General features: G+C 42.8%; 1 protein-coding gene across 1 annotated transcript; it reads left to right on the top strand.

Moving 5' to 3' along the window:
* The first annotated feature begins 257 nt into the window (after positions 1-257).
* Positions 258-15,140, top strand: LOC147903830 (leucine-rich repeat receptor protein kinase HPCA1-like). The gene is made up of 19 exons (XM_087372326.1): positions 258-330; positions 660-801; positions 890-961; positions 1,067-1,138; positions 1,321-1,392; positions 1,489-1,662; positions 1,790-1,864; positions 2,004-2,075; positions 2,366-2,437; positions 2,527-2,595; positions 2,686-2,760; positions 2,858-2,929; positions 3,036-3,164; positions 3,305-3,771; positions 3,926-4,084; positions 4,305-4,438; positions 13,949-14,168; positions 14,357-14,595; positions 14,689-15,140. The coding sequence occupies exons 1-19, from the start codon at positions 258-260 to the stop codon at positions 15,064-15,066; spliced, it is 2,766 nt and encodes a 921-aa protein (XP_087228452.1). The 3' UTR covers positions 15,067-15,140.
* Positions 15,141-20,627: the final 5,487 nt, after the last annotated feature.

The following is a 20,627-nucleotide window of genomic DNA, read 5'->3' as shown; positions in this document are numbered from 1 at the left end:
CCTCCGAAACTACCTTGAGGTCCACCATCCAGGACATACTCGTAACGTCGATACGCAGCTAAGCGAGAGCTAGTCGAACGTTTATGTTCAGCGCCTGGGTTATGCTTTCTTGACTGCCGACTGATCCACGTCCTTTGGGTCCTTTCTGTCGAATTGGGACGTTGGGAGACTGATTTCGAGTACGGCGAACAAAACACTGCGGCTCGATGGGGGGAGGGAGACCACGAATGTTTTGGGTGTGGCAGCGATGGGTCTTAATGGCTATTATCATATTTCTGAGTGCTTGCGGGTCTTTACGGACAGCTCATGGCGACACATACCTAGATGACGGTTAGTTTCCGACCAGGAGCTCAATATAACTGAGAGAATACAAACAGGAACATGCAAAGCAATTTAAGGTGGATGACGGCCAGATTCTTCACGTTGGAAGGGGCAAATACGTGAAGTCGTTATCGAAGCGAGGGGTCTCCATCGAGTGACGTTTAGATTAGCGTACGTGGGTCAAGCAGGCAACCAGCGCTTACATGGAGTGGAATGAAGAGGAAATACCGAGTCGCACAAATTTGCATTGTCGTTTTTGCCTCGTAGCGAGAAGTTATTAGTCATAAGTTCTGTTCGGCAAGGGATGTAAACTCTTGCGGGTTGGTTTTCAAGTGCAGTGGACGCTATGCAAGCGTTACAGCAGGCGTGGGGAGCAGCGAGGATAGTTGGGTGGAATGGAGTTGATCCCTGCGGAAAGCAACCGTGGCTGGGAGTTACCTGTGATGGCGCGACTACTGTTCCTCAGAGAATTGTTTCCCTGTGAGTGTTTTGCAATTGATTGTGGATTCGACATGTTGTATGCTCGATTCCTGTGACAAATGCGAAATGCACCATTTGTTTCTTGCAGAGCCGTTACTGGCCTCGGAATAACTGGAAATATTCCGCCAGATATAGGCTTGCTGACAGCGCTAACGAGTTTGTAAGCCTCTCTGGCGTAATCTGTCTTTGAGGGTACCGTTACAATTTGATTTGAATTATGCTTGTAGGCTCCTCTGGTTTGATTATGATGGTTTTGAACTTGCAGAGACTTGTCATTCAACAATTTGACAGGATCGATTCCGAGTTCGCTCGCACAGCTCACCAATCTTACGTCTCTGTGAGTGCTTCACACTCATGTAACGTTTCCTTACTGATCCCACATTGAACTCCCCGTGTCACCTCTTATATTTTCCGCCCCTATAGAATTGATCTGTATATCGGCTGGAATCCATGCTCTCTGCTCTTCTCTACATTGATTGCAATCTATTCAGCGTAATTTTGTTCTGTGTTTGCATTCAGGGTTCTCCAATCCAACTTCTTCACGGGAACCATACCCCCGGAGTTGGGGCAGCTTTCTAAGCTTAAGTTTTTGTGAGGACTCATGATCTCAGCCCTTGCTCAAGAAGACATTGATTGTTAAGTAAAGCTATCTGACCATGGAGCTGTGCACGGGTTCTTTCTTCGCAGGTTATTGAACGGTAATTTCCTCAGCGGGTCGATTCCTCATGAAATGGGTTTGCTAAAGAATTTAAACTGGTTGGATCTTGCGTTCAATCAGTTGGATGGCCCGCTTCCTTTCTCGTCAGATGGACAAAACACAATGAATGCGGGACTGAATAATCTGACAACTACAAAACATTTGTAAGTTGATGAAGCTAAGCCAATGCCTTGCCGACATTACTACATAACAATCGACCAATCTATTTTGCTTCTCTAGTCTCTAGACTTTAAACATGCGTGAAAGACTGACTTTTGTACTGCATTCCAGCCATCTGAACAACAACAAGTTTACCGGATCCATTCCAGGAGCTATCTGCCATCCCAACATGACTCTGATTCACTTGTCAGTTCTTCATCTCTAGAATTCTCATAATGTGTCCTGGGAATATGGTTCTAATGTATTTAGAGAACAATCTTGTTCTGACTGGTACAATCGTCAGCATATCTCACCTACTAATCCTCCTCTCTCGTCGTGCTGGAAGACTATTAGACACGAATGAGCTCTCTGGTATGATTCCACAAGAGATTGGACAATGCAAAGAGCTCTTAATCGTGTGAGTCTCTCTCTCTCTCTCTCTCTCTCTCGGAAACAAAATACTATCAGCCGAAAATGCTTTTGGACGCTCCTTGCTTATTATTTGCTGTAACGTCTTCCGCAGTTAAGATTGCAGTGTAAGTCTCTGTCCACAAGCGGGCGCACACACTCTTGGAGAGAGAGAGAGAGAGAGAGAGAGAGAGAGAGAGAATGTCGCATGTGTGTAGGGTGAGAGAGAGAGAGAGAGAGAGACAGTATGTCGCATGTGTGTAGGGTGTATGTGCTGATGAAATTTATACCCTGAACCAGGAAGCTTGATAATAATCATCTTCGAGGTCCGATTCCAAGTAGCTTTAACGGACTTAAGCACCTTAATGCACTGTAAGTATTTGGTAAGCGTTGAGGATCTTCCTTTGACTAGATGGAAGGTCCTTGAATTTGTGTTTTAAATAAGTGCTTGAATAATGCAGGCAATTGAGTGGGAATGAGCTCACAGGTGCCCTGCCAAATTTATTAGCTCTCAACAACCTTCAAATCTTGTAAGTTCCTCTACCATGTCGGGGAGTCTGGACTTGATGATGGTCCTGCAAGTCTCTGTTTGTTCTCATGCTTCATGCCAAGTGTAACAGGGGACTGAGCAACAACCTCCTTGATGATGCTGTTTTTCCCTCTTGGTTGACAACACTCCCAAGATTGACCAGTTTGTAAGTTTCTGTCCAGAACAGTTTGGGATTCATGTCAGACTGATTTGCTCTTACCCTTAGCATGTAAACTTTTATGTGCATTTGTTAATGTATGTAGGGACATGCAGGGTATTCACTTATTGGGACAGTTACCAACAAGCTTTTTTGCTCTTCCAAGTCTAACAGCAGTGTGAGTTGATTTATGGCAGGATGGAAAGTCCATAAATGTTTTTAAAGCTTCACGACTCTTCTTTGGCAACAACCCCATGCTTAGTGCCTGAATTCGTATGTTGCAGAAGACTTGACAATAACTCTATTAATGGCACTCTAGATCTCAGTATGGCCACCTCTCAACTGCTACTTGTCTCTTTGGAGGGCAATTCCATTGCATCCCTTGATCAGGGAGCTTACAATCATGAACTTTTGTATGTCTGTCCTCTCTCTTGTATACAATGAGATTTTGGTATGAAAAATCATGTGAATGGGTAGCCATTCTTATGTGTGTGTTTTATAAATTTATCTTCTTGAGGATAAGGAGACTAAGGTTTAGCCTCTTAACATGCAGGCTCCAGGGCAACCCTGTCTGTCAGGGCAGCACCAATCTTTCTCCGAAAATATGCTCCAAGGTTGCATCCACGCCATACACTTCCCTGAACAGGGAGAACTGCTCCATTTCTTGTCCCTCAATATTCTCTGTAAATCCTCTGGATTGCTCCTGTGCAATTCCTTACAGCGGGCTCTTCATCTTTCGAGCACCTTCGTTTACGACCCTTAGCAATATTTCCTTGTTAACCTTAGTATTTGAACCGTTTCTTGCGAGCCAGCTTAACATCAGTCAAAAGCAAATAGAGATACCCTCTGCTGAGTTCAACGCTCAAAAGCAATTGCTTATTAAAGTGCTTCTTTTCCCACATGGCTCTCTTCGTTGGACTCGTGATAGTGTTGACAGAATCTCAACAGAGATAGCAAATATGATGCATGTGCCACAATTAGGACCATCCATGTTTAAGCAGGACCCCTATTCTTATGACGGTGAGACCTCTCTCTCTCTCTCTCTCTCTCTCTCTCCCTCTCTCTTCTGCCTTTATTCATTCTATCTCTTCACGAAATCCATAAGCTTGGTCTTTTTTGCACGGAATGTGAAAACATTGCTTCACGATATATGCCTGCTTTGGTTTTCTTGCAGTGGGGGTCAGTACCTCTGGCGCTGGTTTAAGCACCGGTGAAAAGATAGGGATTGCAGTGGGGGCATTAATTCTCATGTTGGTGGTTCTTCTGTTGTGCTTCTTTGCAATACGGCAGAAGCTCCGGGCAGATAAAGCAGTAGAGCTTAGCAGGCCCTTCGGTAATGTGAAATCTATAAGGCTCGTTTCTTTTAAAGTGGATTGTCAGAAAGGGTATCTACTATGATTTTGTCTCCAAATGTCTGTGCTGCCATGCTCTCTTATAAATAGCAGAGTTGTTCTGCTTTCAATCATATTAGTTTGGGGCAAACTGTGCAAGCAAGTATTCACAAATGTAGCAAATAACCTCTTGCACTTACGTTCTTGATTGGCTTGATCCAGCATCTTGGGGGTCAAGTAGTGGAGAAAGTGGGGATGCTCCTAAGCTTAAGGGGGCACGATGGTTTTCCTATGAAGAGCTAAAGAAAGCTACAAACAATTTCAGTACGGAGATTGGAGCGGGAAGTTATGGAAAGGTAAGCAGTATTCCCATTTTACGCTCTATTTTGGAATCACATGCATTTTGATGAAATTGAAATCCTATAATCTAGTTTCCGTTCGCACATAGAGATATCATGGGGGATGGCTGGTTGGAAAGGTTCTCAACTTTCATGAAGAGGATACCTCTATGTGCACAAGGTAAGGAGATTCAAAATTCCAACCTAACATATTCTCCTCTAGGGGGATGACATTTAAAGTCTGACTAGCAAGAGACACTCTAGATATTCCCAACAAGAGGCTCTAGTTTCTTAGCATAATGCATACTAAATTCCCTTAGCAAGGATCACATCCAGACCTAGCAATGCCAAGGCTGATGCAACTCTGTGTCTTTTTATATACCACTTCATTGCAACAATCCCAAATAGCTATAAGGGCTTCCCTAAATACATGGCCATGTAGTGAGTATGGGGTGTGATGGAAAGTTAACAAAAATACTATCTATATTTCCCTCAGTAGCGCGTTGAGTTTCCTAGGAGTTTCCCTAGCTAAGGTCTTCCTTAAGGGCTCAAGTTCCAGCCCCTTCAAATCTTTTTGGGAAAGGGTAATGCTTAAGGCACATTGTTCCCTCTTGTTAAAGTATTGCAAAAACCTTGAAATTGGGAAATGTGGTCCAATGTTTTAGTAAGAAGTGGTTGATCTCCATGTCCAGTTGACAAGGAAGGAGCCCGAGAAGGGCCCTAGAGGCAGCTCCAAAACAAAGGAAATGGGTTGGGGAAGGCACATTTTATAGGTTCCCTTATGCCCCTCCCTAGGCAACTTAGAGGGCTAGCTTTCTGGCCCAACCAACTAGCCAACCAACCGACTGGATAGTCAAACGATTTGTGCTGGTTAGGGCCATCCAACTAGGCCCTCTAGCTCCCTATATAAAGGGGGTCTTGCATCCTTCATTTCCCATCAAACTTTTTCTAGTTTTCATCCTCCTACACGAGCCCCAGAGCAGCCTCAAGCACTCCAAAACTCCCATGCAAGACAACAGTGCAATTGGCAATCCTTTGGGTGATTCCAAGAGAGTCCCTATGTAGCTCCATAGCTCTAGAAGTTTGGGGGTTTTCGTTTCAGCAGCTTTCTTTCTTAGTTTTCAGAGGTTTTCAGCTCTTTCTTCGCTCTATTTTCAGCTCTCTTCAGCTCCATATCTCTAGCTTTCATATAGATCTCTCAAGCTCCAGATCTCTTAGATTTTTTTCCTCCCTTTATCTTTCTGACTCACGCAACTCTTTTTGTCTGTCGAGAGCAAGCTCCAAATTCCGCCAAGCAAAATGTGACAATCAAAAGAAAGAAATCACATACCCCCAATTTTGAGACAAAACGATTAGATTACTGAAATTGAACAAGTGAAATCCTCCTCGTAAAAGACAGCAGAGACACTCTCGTTTCTCTCCCTCTCTCCCTCTCTCAGCAGAGATACTAGGGCCGAGGACAATCGTTGGGCTAGGACCTCCCGAAGGATTTTATTACTTGAGAAAAGAAAGAATACATAGTTCAGCGTGAAAGGTGTGTTTACAAATCTCAAAACATGAATGAATAATGCATGAGCTCTAAGGCTCCCCTTCTTGGCAACAAGCCACTTGTCAATTTCTACATTACTTTCCTAATTACATGCCACTAAGCGCAACTCTGGAGTCTTCGAAGCACTTGGTCATGCGAACTGCCTTCTAGACTCTTGTTAGGCTCCCGTAGCGCTTAGGAAAATAACTCTTCCTAGTACCTGCAACAATTAATTAAAGTGCACCACCATGGTACCTGTTAATTGTTAGCGCTTTGCATGCAAATAACACACTGTGGACTAATTCTAGTCACGGTGGGTGTCCCCACTGAACGCGTGCACACATAACAAATATAACAAATATATATTTTTTCTCTGGTTGACCGAAGTCAACGCTCTTGATCATAATTAAGGGGCTTTGACCAAGGGTCGAGGCACCTTAATTATACTCAAGTCTCTCCAATCGAAGTTGGCACATCTTAGTTAACCGTAGCTAACCCTCTTGGCGCATGCCAAGTCTCGTTGACCGAAATCAACACTCTCTGACCGTAGTCAGCTTTGTGGTTCTCTGGTTAATCGCAGTTAACCCTCTTAGGTAATGAACCAAGTCTCCCCGATCGAAGTCAGGTTTACTTGACCAAAGTCAAGTATCTTTGACCGTAGTCAATTCTTCGACCAATAGAAAAACTCTTTGATCATAATTAACACATATGAAAACTCTTTAATTATGATCAGATAAATGGTCACCTGTACTTTGACTTAGGATATTTGCATTGTGGTGATATCCCCTCGGCTTCTATTCAGTTGACCTCAACTGAAAAGCTTCCTTGTAAACATCCAAAAGCTGTGGATGATCGGACAACATGTCTTCATCCATCCACTTTGCATCTAATGCCGTATAATTCTTGAATTTTACAAGATATCTGTAAAACTCCTTGCCTTGAGGGCCTTTGCGTACAGTATGGTACACAATCTGCTCTAGCTGAAGGACCTCGTCCAGCTCATCCACTTCTGGTGGATCCTCTGATACAGGCTCTGTAGGCTCTGGCCCTTGGAATTTCTTTAGAAGACTCACATGGAATGTATTGTGAATCCTCCAATGCTCTGGCAATGCCAACCTGTATGCAACCTCATTTATTCTTTTTGTAACCCTGAAAGGGCCATAGTACCTTGGAGATAACTTTGCATACACTTTCTATTTGCCTTTAAACTTACAGAGCCTAGCTTTCTCGAACTTCAAAAGTACCCAATCCCCTTCCTTGAGATCTAACTGTCTCCTATGCTTATCTGCAGCTCTTTTATGTTTCTCTTGAGACCTTTCAATTGCTATCCAGACTTGGCTGTAAACTATCTGGAGGTCTCTTCGATGATGCAAAGGTAGTCATCTTTCATTAGATACCCATCTTTAAGGGAATAGTGATTGGTGGACTGCCCCTCTTGCATTTGTTGTAAAATCTTGCCAAAATCTACATCATTTAGCATACTGTTTCCTCATGCCTTCCAGGTCCCGATGATAAGCAATAGTCACATTATTGACCTGGGGTATTCGGGACAAGGCATCTCCCACTCTATTCCGAATTCCTGGGGTATGGACAATTTGAAAATGATACATTGACAACATGTTTGCCCATTTCATATGCTTCTCGGAAAGTTTTGTCTGAGTTAGAAAATATCTCAGACTTTGGTGATCTGTTTTAACAATAAAATCTGCACCCAAAAGATAGTGCTTCCATGTGTTCACAGCATGAACTACAGCCAACAATTCTTTTTCATAGATTCCTAGATATCTTTCAGTGTCACGCAATCTTCGACTCTCGTATGCTACTACATGTCCATTCTGATGTAATGCAGCCCCAACAAACTCTCCGCAAGCATCGCAATCAACATCAAAAGGTTGATAAAGATTAGAATAGGCTCTGTAGTCAACTTCTTCTTGAGTGTATTGAATGCTTTCTTCTATGATATTCCCCATGTGAAGGTTGCATTTTTCTTAGTAAGGTCATGTAGTGGAGCTGCAATATCAGCAAAATGCCTGATAAATCTCCTGTCATAGGAGCAAAGTCCCAAAAAACTACGGACTTCATGCACAGTGCCATTCTTGGATGGCTCGGATCTTTGTAGGATCCATATGTATCCCATTTTTGGATATTATATGCCCCAGATAATGGATCTCTTCCAAAAAGAATTCACTTTTCTTGCTATTGGCAAAAAGCTGATGATTTCAAAGTTCTTGGAATACCAAAGCAAGATGTTCCTTATGCTCTTCATCCGTCTTTGAAAAGACTAGGATATCATCAAAGAAAGTACTTGTGAAATGCCTGTACTTTTGGAAGATGCGATCCATCATTCAATTGACTGTGGTTGGAGCATTTGTCAACCCAAGAGGCATCACTAAGTATTCATACAACCCAAATGTCATGCGAAAAGTTGTCTTATGCACATCTTGTGGTTGTATCGTGACTTGATGATAGTCACTCTTCAAGTCTATCCTATTGAAAACTGTTGCTCCTCTGAGTTGGTCCAGCACATCATCTATGCATGGTATCGAAAATCTATTTTTGATGGTCATCTTATTCAATGCATGATAATCAATGCACATTCGAAAAGAACCATCTTTCTTATGTACTAGAAGTACTGGTGAGCAAAAAGGAGATGAGTTGGGCTGAATCAACCTTGTAAAAACCATGTATGCAAAAATTGCACACTTTATTGCTTTACCACATGTAACATCAGATACAATGGGGATAGCCTCCCCTTTATTTTTAGCAACTAAACGCTGGTTTTCCCCCCTATGGATAAAACTCAGTACCCTCTCAGGGTATTCTATCGTTACTTCCTTTCGATGGAACCACAGTGTACCAAAGTACAACATCATGCTACTTGAGAGGAGAAATTAAGAAGTCCTAATCTACATAGCTCTGCACATGGACATGAAGCTTTCCAATCAAAGCAGTAACTTGCACTGGATTCCCTTGGAACATTTGATCAGCACATCAAGAGTTTTCCCTAGCTCTTCAGTTTTCATCCCTAATCTCAGGGCTAAATCTTCAGATATGAAATTGTCTGTAGACCCTGGATCAAATAGGATTAATGCTTGCTAATCTCTTATCTTTCCCCATGATAGCAAAAGCTCTTTTTCCTTTGGGTCAGAGGTACTACCCAAAACATCTGGGACTGCTCCCACCATTGGCCTCGATGGTACTTGTGGCTTTTTCTGCTCTTTAGAACCCGAAGGCTTCTCAAGGCATTGGGCAGCTATATGCCCCTCTTTTCCACATCTAAAGCATTTCCCATCTCTGCGGAATTCAACTATCTGTTCAGGAGTGAACGGGGATTTTCCTTTATATGACTTTGAAAACTGAGTACCTCTCGGCTTCTGAGGTTGAAACCCTTTCTTTTCAACCTTGGGATACTCTTTCTTTTCTGATTTTGAAAAATCAGTTCTCTTTCTTTCAGCATGTCCTGCATGCAAGGATAGTACTGTGGATGGATCTTGTAACGGCACAAGACTAGCTACTGAAGCTGAATGCATAAGGTCTTGAATGTTCTTTGCCCCCAAAGCATTCACTGTACTGCCTGAATTGTTGGACTGAGACGTGCTCTATACTTTCTCATTTGGGTTCCTTTGGAGATCTTTTTGAAAGGTGCAACCTACAAATAAGCATCCCAAAACTTTTGGTTGTGCACATCCACTGTATCTCCTGCATCCATATGCAAACTGTCCCAATCTTGAAGAACATGATCTCTAAACTATTTAGGCATAAACTGCTGTGGTAGAAGGCTTTCTTGAAGTCCTTACACCTCTTTGGGGCTGACCCATCTGTGGTCTCTGCACTCCACCATGCACTAGCTGTCACTGTCAAGTGCAAACTGACCATTAACTTGGAGGATTCTGAAAACTTTTCTGTACCGAATGCAGCATCAAACTACCTCATGAACTGCAATGCTTCGTCTGTATGACCATATTGTCCATTATAGGTCATAAACTTGACAGATTTGCCTCCCTCTTTGAATTCCTTGGTCTCTCTAGAAGACTTACTCTTCCTAGACTTCTTGTGTTTCCTTCTTTTCCTAGATGGTTTATCTGATAAAGAAGAAGATACAGAAGTCGAGATTGAGGTAGACGGTGAAGGACTGGGAGATGATGATGCCTCGATCTCTTTCTGCTACGAGACCGTCCCCTATGAGATCTTTCTCTCTCTGGCTGTACACGGGAGTGTGCCTCTAGCATTGGCACATCATAAGCTGCATTAGGCATAGTTTCAGCTTGAAACAAATGCTGAGCTCTTGGATCCTTTCTGAGATTTTCAATCTCTTGCATACAAGTGCATGCCATGTGCTCAAATTCTTGTTGATTTTGCTCCACACTTCTCTGTCTTGGATGTGCATCCCTATCTTGTGAATCCCATTGGATAGGTGATTGAGTCATTTTCTTACAACTCGTCTGAGATTTGCAAGTTTCTCACACACACTATGTATGCAATTGATGCACACAAGCTTTGCTTTTCAAAGAGAGAAATTACCTCAACAAGAGGTGTCTTGCATTCACAATCTATGCCAGTACTAGGCTATCAACTTAAGGCATATACCCACAAAGTTGCCAAGGCATCAACAACTATATTGCCCCTTTTCTGGCTACTACAAAAAGCACTCATAATGCATATGATTCATCTTTTCTGAGCACAAAGGCGTACATTTTCTCTTTTCTGCAAATCTCTGATTTTATTGTGTTTCTGCTAGTTTTCTGACAGTAAAAGTCTAACAAGTTGGTGAAAACTGTTGGCATAAACAATCTCTACAACTATCTTTTTCTAGATGGGTAACCGACTGGTTATACTAACCTAACTGATTGGCTTTGGTCTTGGTTAGGTCTGGGACTAGATAGTTACTGTCTGGTCAAACTGACCAGATTGGTTCTATTTTGGTTTGGTTGGTTCTCAACCCACCTGTAGTCTAATTAACTAGCTATGGTCTAGTTAGGCCAACTAGCTGGACCTCTGACCAGGGTCAACTAACCACAGTTATACTAACCACGGGTTAGCCACTTGTCTACCACATGTTAGCATCTGAGCTGGATGCCACATGTACAGCCACATTACCTGAGTACTTTGCCACTTGGCTGCCACATGTACTACCACGTCAGCACCACACGTGTGCACGCCACATCATCTGCTGACCTGCTACATCATTTGTTGCCTGGCTAGGCACCATGTTAGCGTAGTACACGTGTCTGCCATGTCACAAAAGCCACGTCACCCTAAGGTTAATCCTTGGGCTGAAGACGGGCAACATAATTATGTAGACCATCACGGATCGCACATTCACGTCTGATGAGAAAGAAAGAAGAAAGCTCTTATCTCAGCACTCAACGTAACCAGCCCAACTAATCTCCGTTATGAACCTTCCATCAAGCCACGGACCTGCTCCATATATGCCTTCATGGAAGCCTCGTCGATCGTTGCGCAAATATATAACGGGACCACCCACGTAACGAAACCATCTGCTCAACAATTCGCCATAGCATAGCCTCCTGGAGCGCTATCGCCTTCACTAGGGTATGCAAATTGACACAGGAAGCCAAATATCACTTCGAGCATTCACGCGATACCCAGGCAGCTACTTCACTCGTTGGGAATTTGATCGCTTCCATTTTCTTTGACTCTCGGTCAAAGGCATCCTTATGCTGTCATAGACACGAGGCCCCAGGCCTACCAGCCAGCACCCCTTGTGCCCACACCATCACCATACGATCTAGAACGAAACACTCTGCACTATCTCTGCCTATTAGCCACTATTGCCTTCTCACTAGATCGTCATAGCCTAGGGAGTCCATGAGCATTGGCTCTGTTACCAACGAAATTCTCCTCGTAAAAGACAGCAGAGACAATCTCGTTTCTCTCCCTCTCTCAACAAAGACACTAGGAAAAAATCGTCGGGCTGGACCCCCCCGAAGGATTTTATTACTTGAGAAAAGAAAGAATACATAGTTCAGCGTGGAAGGTGTGTACAAAAATCTCAAAACATGAATGAGTCATTACATGAGCTCTAAGGCTCCCCTTCTTGGCAACAAGCCAGTTGTCAATTTCTACATTACTTTCCTAATTACATGCCACTAAGCGCAACTCTGGAGTGTTCGAAGCACTTGGTCACGCAAACCACCTCCTAGACTCTTGTTAGGCTCCCGTAGCGCTTAGGAAAATAACTCTTCCTAGTACCTGTTGCAACAATTAATTAAAGTGCACCACCATGGTACCCATTAATTGTTAGCGCTTTGCATGCAAATAACACACTGTGGACTAATTCTAGTCACGGTGGGCGTCCCCACTGAACACATGTGCACACATAACAAATATAACAAACATATTTATTCTCTGGTTGACCGAAGTCAACGCTCTTGATCATAATTCAGGGGCTTTGACCAAGGGTTGAGGCGCCTTAATTATAGTCAAGTCTCTCCAACTGAAGTTGGCACAACTGTCCAATCGAAGTTGGCACATCTTGGTTAACCATAGTTAACCCTCTTGGCGCATGCCAAGTCTCGTTGACTGAAATCAACACTCTCTGACTGTAGTCAGCTCTGTGGTTCTCTGGTTAACCGTAGTTAACCCTCTTGGTAAAAATGAACCAAGTCTCCCCGACCGAAGTCAGGTATCTTTAATTATGATCAGATAAATGGTCAACTGTACTTTGACTTAGGATATTTGCATTGTGGTGACAACAAGAAAGGTAAAAGTAGCTTTTATTTTAGCTAGAGTAGTTATATTGTTAATTTAGATAGTTAATTCTAGCTTAAAAAATTAGGAATAGGATAACATTTATTTCAATCAATTGTATTTTAATATTATGGTAAAATGTTAGACCCCCAAGGCCCCTGTATCCAACTCAGTTATGGTTAGTGCTTGTATGTGCTATTGTATGGGTGAGTGGCTAGTTTTAAATGAAATACACTCAAAAGATTATTGTGTTTAGAGATTATGCCTAATTCTTTGTTTAATTCTCATGTCATCTCATTGTATTCTTGTAAAAACCTAGCATTATGGTGTAACACATGAAGAGTCACCTCAAAGATATTACGAACTCAGGGTCTAGAGACCTTATAAATGAGGATAGAGACTCAGTGGATCCTCCACCAATTCTACTCTTGTGAGAGATGTAAATAGGAGGGTGATCTAGTAAAGAAACATCACGTTCTGCAAACTTGGACAACCCTAGGGGTTATGGATTGGAGCCCACTGCATGTGCTAGGTTGCAGCATCCTGTCACCCAGATGTGACTGGATCTCTAGTGTCAGTTGTGTATAAACCAAGATATCTATATAATGATAATGACTACGTCATTGGATTTGATTATATCCTGGTTGGTATGTGGGCCTTATAGCACAAAATTCACATAAACAATCACACATGTGATCAATAATATGTGCACAAACATTAAATAAATGTTTGTGGCATTCCCCCTGTCACTAAATCAACGTCCTCCAACTCGAAACCACGAAGCAACTGTACTAAACTGAAGTGTCTACCCATAAAGTTGAATTAAGTAAGGGTGGTTGGAAAGAAAATGTCAGTGTATCCATTAGCATTGGTTGGCTGAGATCTTATCTAGATGAAAAAGTATATGTTATGGTACTACAATTTCATCTTCAGCAATAATCTTGAGTTGTGAGGCTCACCACTATAGGATGGTGTAACATAAACCATGGAAAAAGAAGAGAGCAATAATCTTGAGTTGTGAGGCTCACCACTATAGGATGGTGTAACATAAACCATGGAAAAAGAAGAGATCTATGTACTTATAATGAGTAGGTTTGTAAAGAGATAACTCAAACAACACTCACTCGTGTGACCAAATAAACATGAACATATACAAAATCACATGCTCGAATATAAAATAGATAAATGGGTGAAAAAAAAAGGATGGAAAAATGTGTGCATCCGTGAGCAAGTTTACTTAATCCCTTGAAATGTTTTGTTTGCTCTCCTTACCTCCATCTGCTTGACAGGTATACAAAGGAGTGCTTTCGACTGGGGAGCAAGTGGCAATTAAAAGGGCACATGAAAATTCCAGGCAAGGTGCCACGGCGTTCAAGACCGAAATCGAGCTCCTCTCTCGTGTCCATCACAAAAATGTGGTCAGCTTGGTTGGATTTTGCTTTCAGCAGCGAGACCAAATGCTTGTCTACGAGTACGTGGCGAAGGGGACTCTCAGAGAGATTATTATAGGTGAGATCCTTTGTTAGAGCTTCGTTTCAATGTCATCTTGGAGATTTGTTTTTTTGATTTCATATTAAACTTTTCATGTTTTAGTTATATTTTGGGCTTAAGAGCTGAAAAGTTCCAAGAAAAACCGTAGTTGTAGTTTTCTCAATCTCTGTGAACAGTAGTACTGATATTCTTCACTACCGATATAGAGGGTAGTGGCCCGAGAATTGGGTGGCGCCGTCGGCTTATGATCGCTCTAGGGGCTGCAAGAGGTATTACATATCTTCACGAGTTGGCCAACCCTCCTATCATTCATAGGGACATCAAGTCCAGCAACATCCTGCTTGATGAAAAGAACATCGCTAAAGTCGCCGACTTTGGTTTGTCAAAGATTGGACCTGAGGGTACAGGAAAAGCACACGTTTCTACGCAAGTGAAAGGCACTTTGGTATGAAAATCGAGCAAGCATGATCGAGATTTTGCCGTTCTTTCATAGCTAGCTTCTTCTGGATGTTCCCATAAATGTTAATATGCGTTCCAGGGATACATGGACCCGGAGTACTACTTGTCACAGCAGCTGACGGAGAAAAGCGACGTGTATAGCTTTGGCGTGGTGATGCTGGAGTTGATCACTGGGAGGCCGCCAATCGAGCATGGAAAGTACGTAGTACGTGAGGTGAAGGAAAAGATTGAGAAGGGAGGGATATCAGCGCTCCAGTCAATGGTAGACCCGAAGATCAAAGACGAGTGCATGCTGGAATTGAAGAGCTTCGTGAGGATCGCGCTATCGTGTGTGGAAGGTAGTGCTGCCAATCGTCCGACCATGAGCGAGGTTGTGAAGGAGCTAGAGGAATTGGTCGGGCACGATTATGCGGAAGCTTCGCCTCTCAGTTCTGTGGAATTCCCACGTCAAGCGTGACCCATTTGGTTCCTCTTCCGATTACTTCAAGGATTCTGATCCATCCTTCGTTTACAGAGGGGATCGCATCTCGCCCCATGTCGAGGCCAAATGACGAATTTCTAGATCCTTTATGCAGGTCAGCGTAAATTCTTGTGATCGATTTGAGTCTCTCATTCTGATGTGCCGGTCGAGTAGTCTGTAAAAGTTTGCATCGACCGGTAATCTTTAGATGGGACTTCTTTGCATCCATCCGATATCTGGGGCTGTATTTCCGGGATCTTCAAGCAGTGCGCTAGAAACGGAGTGCATGTGCTTCGGTCGTGCTCCCTTTCTCTGGATGAAACCAAGACAATTTGTATCGCTTTCACTGCATACAATATCGGCTTCGTGTTCATCTGATTTTGGTGATGGAATCGATCCAGCAGAATGACCTCTCTACCAGTGCTTGCATCCATCGCACTTTCAAGCGGAATTCGCTATGGCAAGACATGGTGTTGAGAGTGAACGGCCAGGGGACTGGCTTGGTGGTTGAGCGAGTGCGTGAGTGCGGGATGTACGTGTGTTCGCTCAGCACCCAGGGGCTCCCTGTGCCCATTTGTTCTACGCACTCTGCCCCTGATAGGGGGTTTGAGGTCCCAAAAAAAAAGAGAGCGGACGTATTTGAGGGGTTTGGGAAATGGGTTTTGGGGGTTGGGTGTAAGTGGGGTGTGGGTGCGTTATAATAAATTAAAACAGATTGGATGGATTTATTGGTAATCCTTGTCCATGTCATGGTTCTTACATGTGGAATGCACCTGTTTCTCAGGTGGTTGGCTCCGAGGAGGCATGATATCTTTGAAGAATGGTGCTGCCCACGTGATTAGAGTTTTACACGACATTTTTTTAAGAATAGTGTTGCCCACATCATCAGAGCTATGTTTTAGAATGTTTTTTGCCAAACCACACTAGAGCTAGAGCTCTTTTAAATGTTCATGCTCCCTTGTTTTCTCAAGGAGATTTCTTGCATGTTGTATAAAGTAGCCTACCACACACACACACACTCTCTCTCTCTCTCTCTCTCTCACACACACACACACATGCACGCACACCCGTGCACACATTTGATTTGGGTTAAGCGCACGTGCACATGCGCACAAACCATGCACCCCCGTGCGTATGCGCACATGTATACAACACACACGTGCCCGCGTGTCCACTCTCTCTCTCTCTCTCTCACGAGCACACGCACGTGCAGTCTTACTTTGGTGCACATGTACACGCGCACGCGAGAAAAAACATGGACTTATTTCACCTTGTGCTAGGATCCCAATTTGTTTAGTTTTGGGTACTTCACAAAATTTGCAAAATGTGAAGTTAATAGGGCCTTCAGTATATTCTATATATACTATGCTTGTTTATAATTATCCCAAGGAGGTTCTCAATGCTCACAAAAAGTTCATGGGCATTTGCAAGGGAACTTTGGTAGCTATGGACAACATATAGCAAGAATAACCCAAATTTGTCAACATTTATACTTTTATTTAGAATTGTGTCATCAAGATCTTTCTAATGATGTATACATTTATACATGCACCCGCGTGTGCACGTGCTCGAGTAGGTTAAATGTGCACGCACATGCACCCGTTCACGCGCATGTTGGCTTGCACAGATGTACACCATACAATCACACTTGCATGCCCACTTTGGTGCGCTCTCTCTCTCCCCCCCCCCCCACGTGTGCACGATGCACATGGGCTCGCACTCATTTTTTGGTGTACACGCATGTGCACGCGCAAGAGAGAACATGGCACTTTCACCTTGTGCTTGTTGAGTTTAGGTTACTTTACAAAATTTGCGAAATGTGAAGTTGAGAGGGAGAACATTATATTCTATGCTTGTTTATAATTATCCTAAGGAGGTTGTCAACGCTAGTAAATAGGACTATATTCTATGGTTTTTATAATTATCCCAAGGACATTCTCAAATCTCTCAAAAAGTTCATGGGCATTTTGGAGGAATATTTTGGTGGCCAAGAACAACATATAGCAAGATTGACCCAAATTTGTCAGACCTTATACTTTTAGAATTCTCTCGTCAAGATCTTTCTAATGACCTATACATTGATAGCTTTAGGACACGGAGCATTAGAATTCTAATTTTCCCTCCAAAATTCAAATTCAAACCATAAATGGCATTGGAGCTTATGTCTCATGAAAGTATTGGCTTGAAGAATCCAAGTAGCATGTGAGCTTTTGTTTCACCTCCTTAAGGGGCCCTTTGTTGCCCTAAATTTCCTCTAATCTTTATGATAGGCTCTCTTCATGCTAGTCTTTCAATATGAGTTTACAAATCAAATATTCATGGGGGCATTTAAAAGGTTACATGCTTTTAATGATTGCGTAATATAGGCCTATAAGTGCAAATGTTAGAATATTGAACTAATTGTCTCAATCTTCTCATAACTTATTCACATAATTGTCTCTGACTTCAACTGAATAATCTTAGCTGTACGGAGGATGAGTGGATCATTTTATTAACTTCACTTGAGCTAAGCTTAAGGTTTGATGGCAAACTTCTGTGTGTGTGTGTTTTGGGCTTGGGGGGGAGGGGGACAGGGGTCATTATAATTGGGCATTATGGACCCTATAGAAAGACCGTAATCATCATGTCTTTGGTGATCTCGCTCTAGCTAAATATCAATTCTTCCATGCATTCTTATGACAATCAATTCTATGATTGTCCACATGCATATGACCTTAATTATCATGCATACTTGTCATATAGTGAGGTCTTCTACTGTTTCTAACGGTTGTCCCTTTTTATGAGATTGCTTTCTATGATAATATGACAAAATATTTCACCCCTTCCCCAAACAAAAGTCCGCGCGTGCGCATCCGTGTGCATGCATGTGTGTGTGTGTGTGTGTGTCACAAGACTAGAATATATCCAATTTTACAATTTAATTTTTTTATAAAAGAATGAAAAGAACAATGGAAAAAAGGGAGCTTGTGACTTTAAAAAAAATTATTAGTAGATGAGAAAAATAAGGTAAAATAACTTAGTAACCAAAACTATGCTTATGTTCTCATCAATATCCAAGTATAGAGTCCCATTTGGATTTTGAAAAATTATGGAATCTTTAAGTTAAACAAGAAGAACTTTGATAGCAAAAAAGTGTTAACAACCACAGCCATAGAATACATGGTAATGAGTGATTAGAGGTGATTAGTCTTCATGATTTACTTTAACGGATGCAACCATGGATGGAGCACAATTACGGGCCATATGGGTTTTGAGCCATAGATGGCTCAATATCGACCTCGCCATTTGGTTTTTGAGCCTCAAATGGCTTAGGACAAAGGCATGCACCAGAACCTTCCAGATGGGAGAGGTTGACACAAGCCCTATTCGGGACTCGAGTAGGATCACCTCCTAATGCCAGGTTTATCCCAAACGCCCTCGTTGGAGCAACTCCTAATGCCAGGATTGTCACAAACCCTATTCTATGGTTAACACACGTGCTATTTTTGACACCCAGAGAAGCGTCCCAACATGAGCTAGAATTGAAAGAGGGAAGGAAAGGATAAAGGAGATGTCTTGGCACCATATGGGCCCAAGAGCCTTGTGAATGTAAAGAGAGGGAGAGTGCAGAAAGGGAAAGGGTTAGCCCTCCCTTCAAAAGGTGACTTGTAGAAAAGGCCAAATGGTTGACTTTGGTCTTCATTGTTGCATGCACAAGTTTGGAATACAAGCTCCCTCGACTCGTCAAGAGTGTCTTTGGGTGTTCTCTAGTTTCCCTTGTAGTGCCTTTGTGTTTGCCACTCCATCCCCCTTCACTCTCTCCTTCCCTCCTCTTTCTCCCTCCCTTCTCCCCTCTCTTCTCCCCTTCTCCCTCCTCCAGGGGTGCACTAATAAGAAACCCTATGTATCACGACTTTGGTCTTCATTGTTGTATGCACAAGTTTTAAATACAAGCTCCCTCTTCTCTTCAAGAGTCTCTATGGGTGTTCTCTAGTTTCCCTTGTAGTGCCTTTGTGTTTGCCACTCCATCCCCTTTCTCCCTCCCTTCTCCTCTCTCTTCTCCCCTTGTCCCTCCTCCAGGGGTGCACTTATGAGAAACCCTATGTATCACATGTGTTCAAAAGGTATTTAAAAACTCAACTAAAATTTCCGCCCCAATAATAACACCCCTATTTACTTATGGACTAAGTGATTTTTTTCTAAAATTGAATTGAAAAACCCCTCTTGTTATGGTAATCATGTTAAATGTTTTTGAAAAGTCGAATTAAAATACCCTGCATTTTGAATGCACGTGGTACACTAAATTTTTATAAGGTGAAGCCCCTGAGTCTCCCACTCCTCTCCCTTCCCTCTTTCTCTTGTGGAAACACATTGCAACATTTCGGGAGCTGCTTGAGTGACACATGTGGTCGGCTCATGCTTTGCATTGCTCTCACATGGAGTAGCTTGGAGTGGAGGCTCCATGATGGGCATTTCTTCAAGATCCCCACATGTTAATAGCCACAGCCACGGAATGCATGGTAATGAGTGATTAGAGGTGATTAGGCTTCATGATCTACTATAACCGCCGCCGCAGCCATGGATGGAGCATAGTTACGGGCCATATGGGTTTTGAGCCATAGATGGCTCAATATCGACCTCGCCATTCAGGTTTTGAGACTCAAATGGGTTAGGACAAAGGCATGCACCAAAACCTTCCAGATGGGAGAGGTTGACACAAGCCCTATTTGGGACCCGGGTAGGATCACCTCCTAATGCGAGGTTTATCCCAAATGCCCTGGTTGGAGCAACTCCTAATGCCAGGATTGTCCCAAATGCTATTATATGGTTAACACACGTGCTATTTTTGACACACAGAGAAGCATCACAACATGAGCTGGAATTGAAAGAGGGAAGGAAAGGATAGAGAAGATGTCTTGGCACCATATGGGCCCAAGAGCCTTGTGAATGTAAAGAGAGGAAGAGTGCAAAAAGGGAAAGGGTTAGCTCTCCCTTCAAAAGGTGACTTGTATAAAAGGCCAAATGGTTGACATTGGTCTTCATTGTTGTATGCACAAGTTTGGAATACAAGATCCCTCTTCTGTTCAAGAGTGTCTTTGGGTGTTCTCTAGTTTCCCTTGTAGTGCCTTTGTGTTTGCCACTCCATCCCCCTTGACTCTCTCCTTCCCTCATCTTTCTCCCTCCCTTTTTCCCTCTCTTCTCCCCTTCTCCCTCTCCTCTCCCGTCCCTCTTTCTCTTATGGAAACACATTGCAACAATCTGGAAGCCACTTGATTGACACGTGGTCGTGCTTTACATTGCTCTCACAAGGAGTAGTTTGGAGTGGAGGCTCCATCAGCATTCCTTCAAGATCTCCATGACATGTGAGTCACCGTAGAGACCACAAAAGTAAACATAGCAAAAACTAAGAAAAGGAAATGAGAGAGAGAGAGAGAGAGAGAGAGAGAGAGAGTTTTAAAGTCTTTAAAGGAGGGAAGGATATATGAGACTTAAAAACTAGATACAATGAGCTAAATGGGCGAAGTCACTATGAGGGCATATGCACCCAAGACAAATACAAAAACTTATACTAAATATCT

Source organism: Dipteris shenzhenensis, chromosome 3 (genome assembly GCF_047967505.1).
Source record: "Dipteris shenzhenensis isolate YYH24624 ecotype China chromosome 3, Dip_SZ_1.0, whole genome shotgun sequence".
In the NCBI taxonomy this organism is placed as follows: Eukaryota; Viridiplantae; Streptophyta; class Polypodiopsida; order Gleicheniales; family Dipteridaceae; genus Dipteris; species Dipteris shenzhenensis.
This window is presented reverse-complemented; position numbering and strand designations above follow the sequence as displayed.

Bases quoted from the DNA above. Each gene is read 5' to 3' on its own strand.
- LOC147903830 (XM_087372326.1), top strand. From the start codon at position 258: ATGGCTATTATCATATTTCTGAGTGCTTGCGGGTCTTTACGGACAGCT. The intron at 1,393-1,488 runs GTGAGGACTCAT...CTTTCTTCGCAG, and splicing joins CTTTCTAAGCTTAAGTTTTT to GTTATTGAACGGTAATTTCC. The intron at 1,865-2,003 runs GTCAGTTCTTCA...TCGTGCTGGAAG, and splicing joins AACATGACTCTGATTCACTT to ACTATTAGACACGAATGAGC.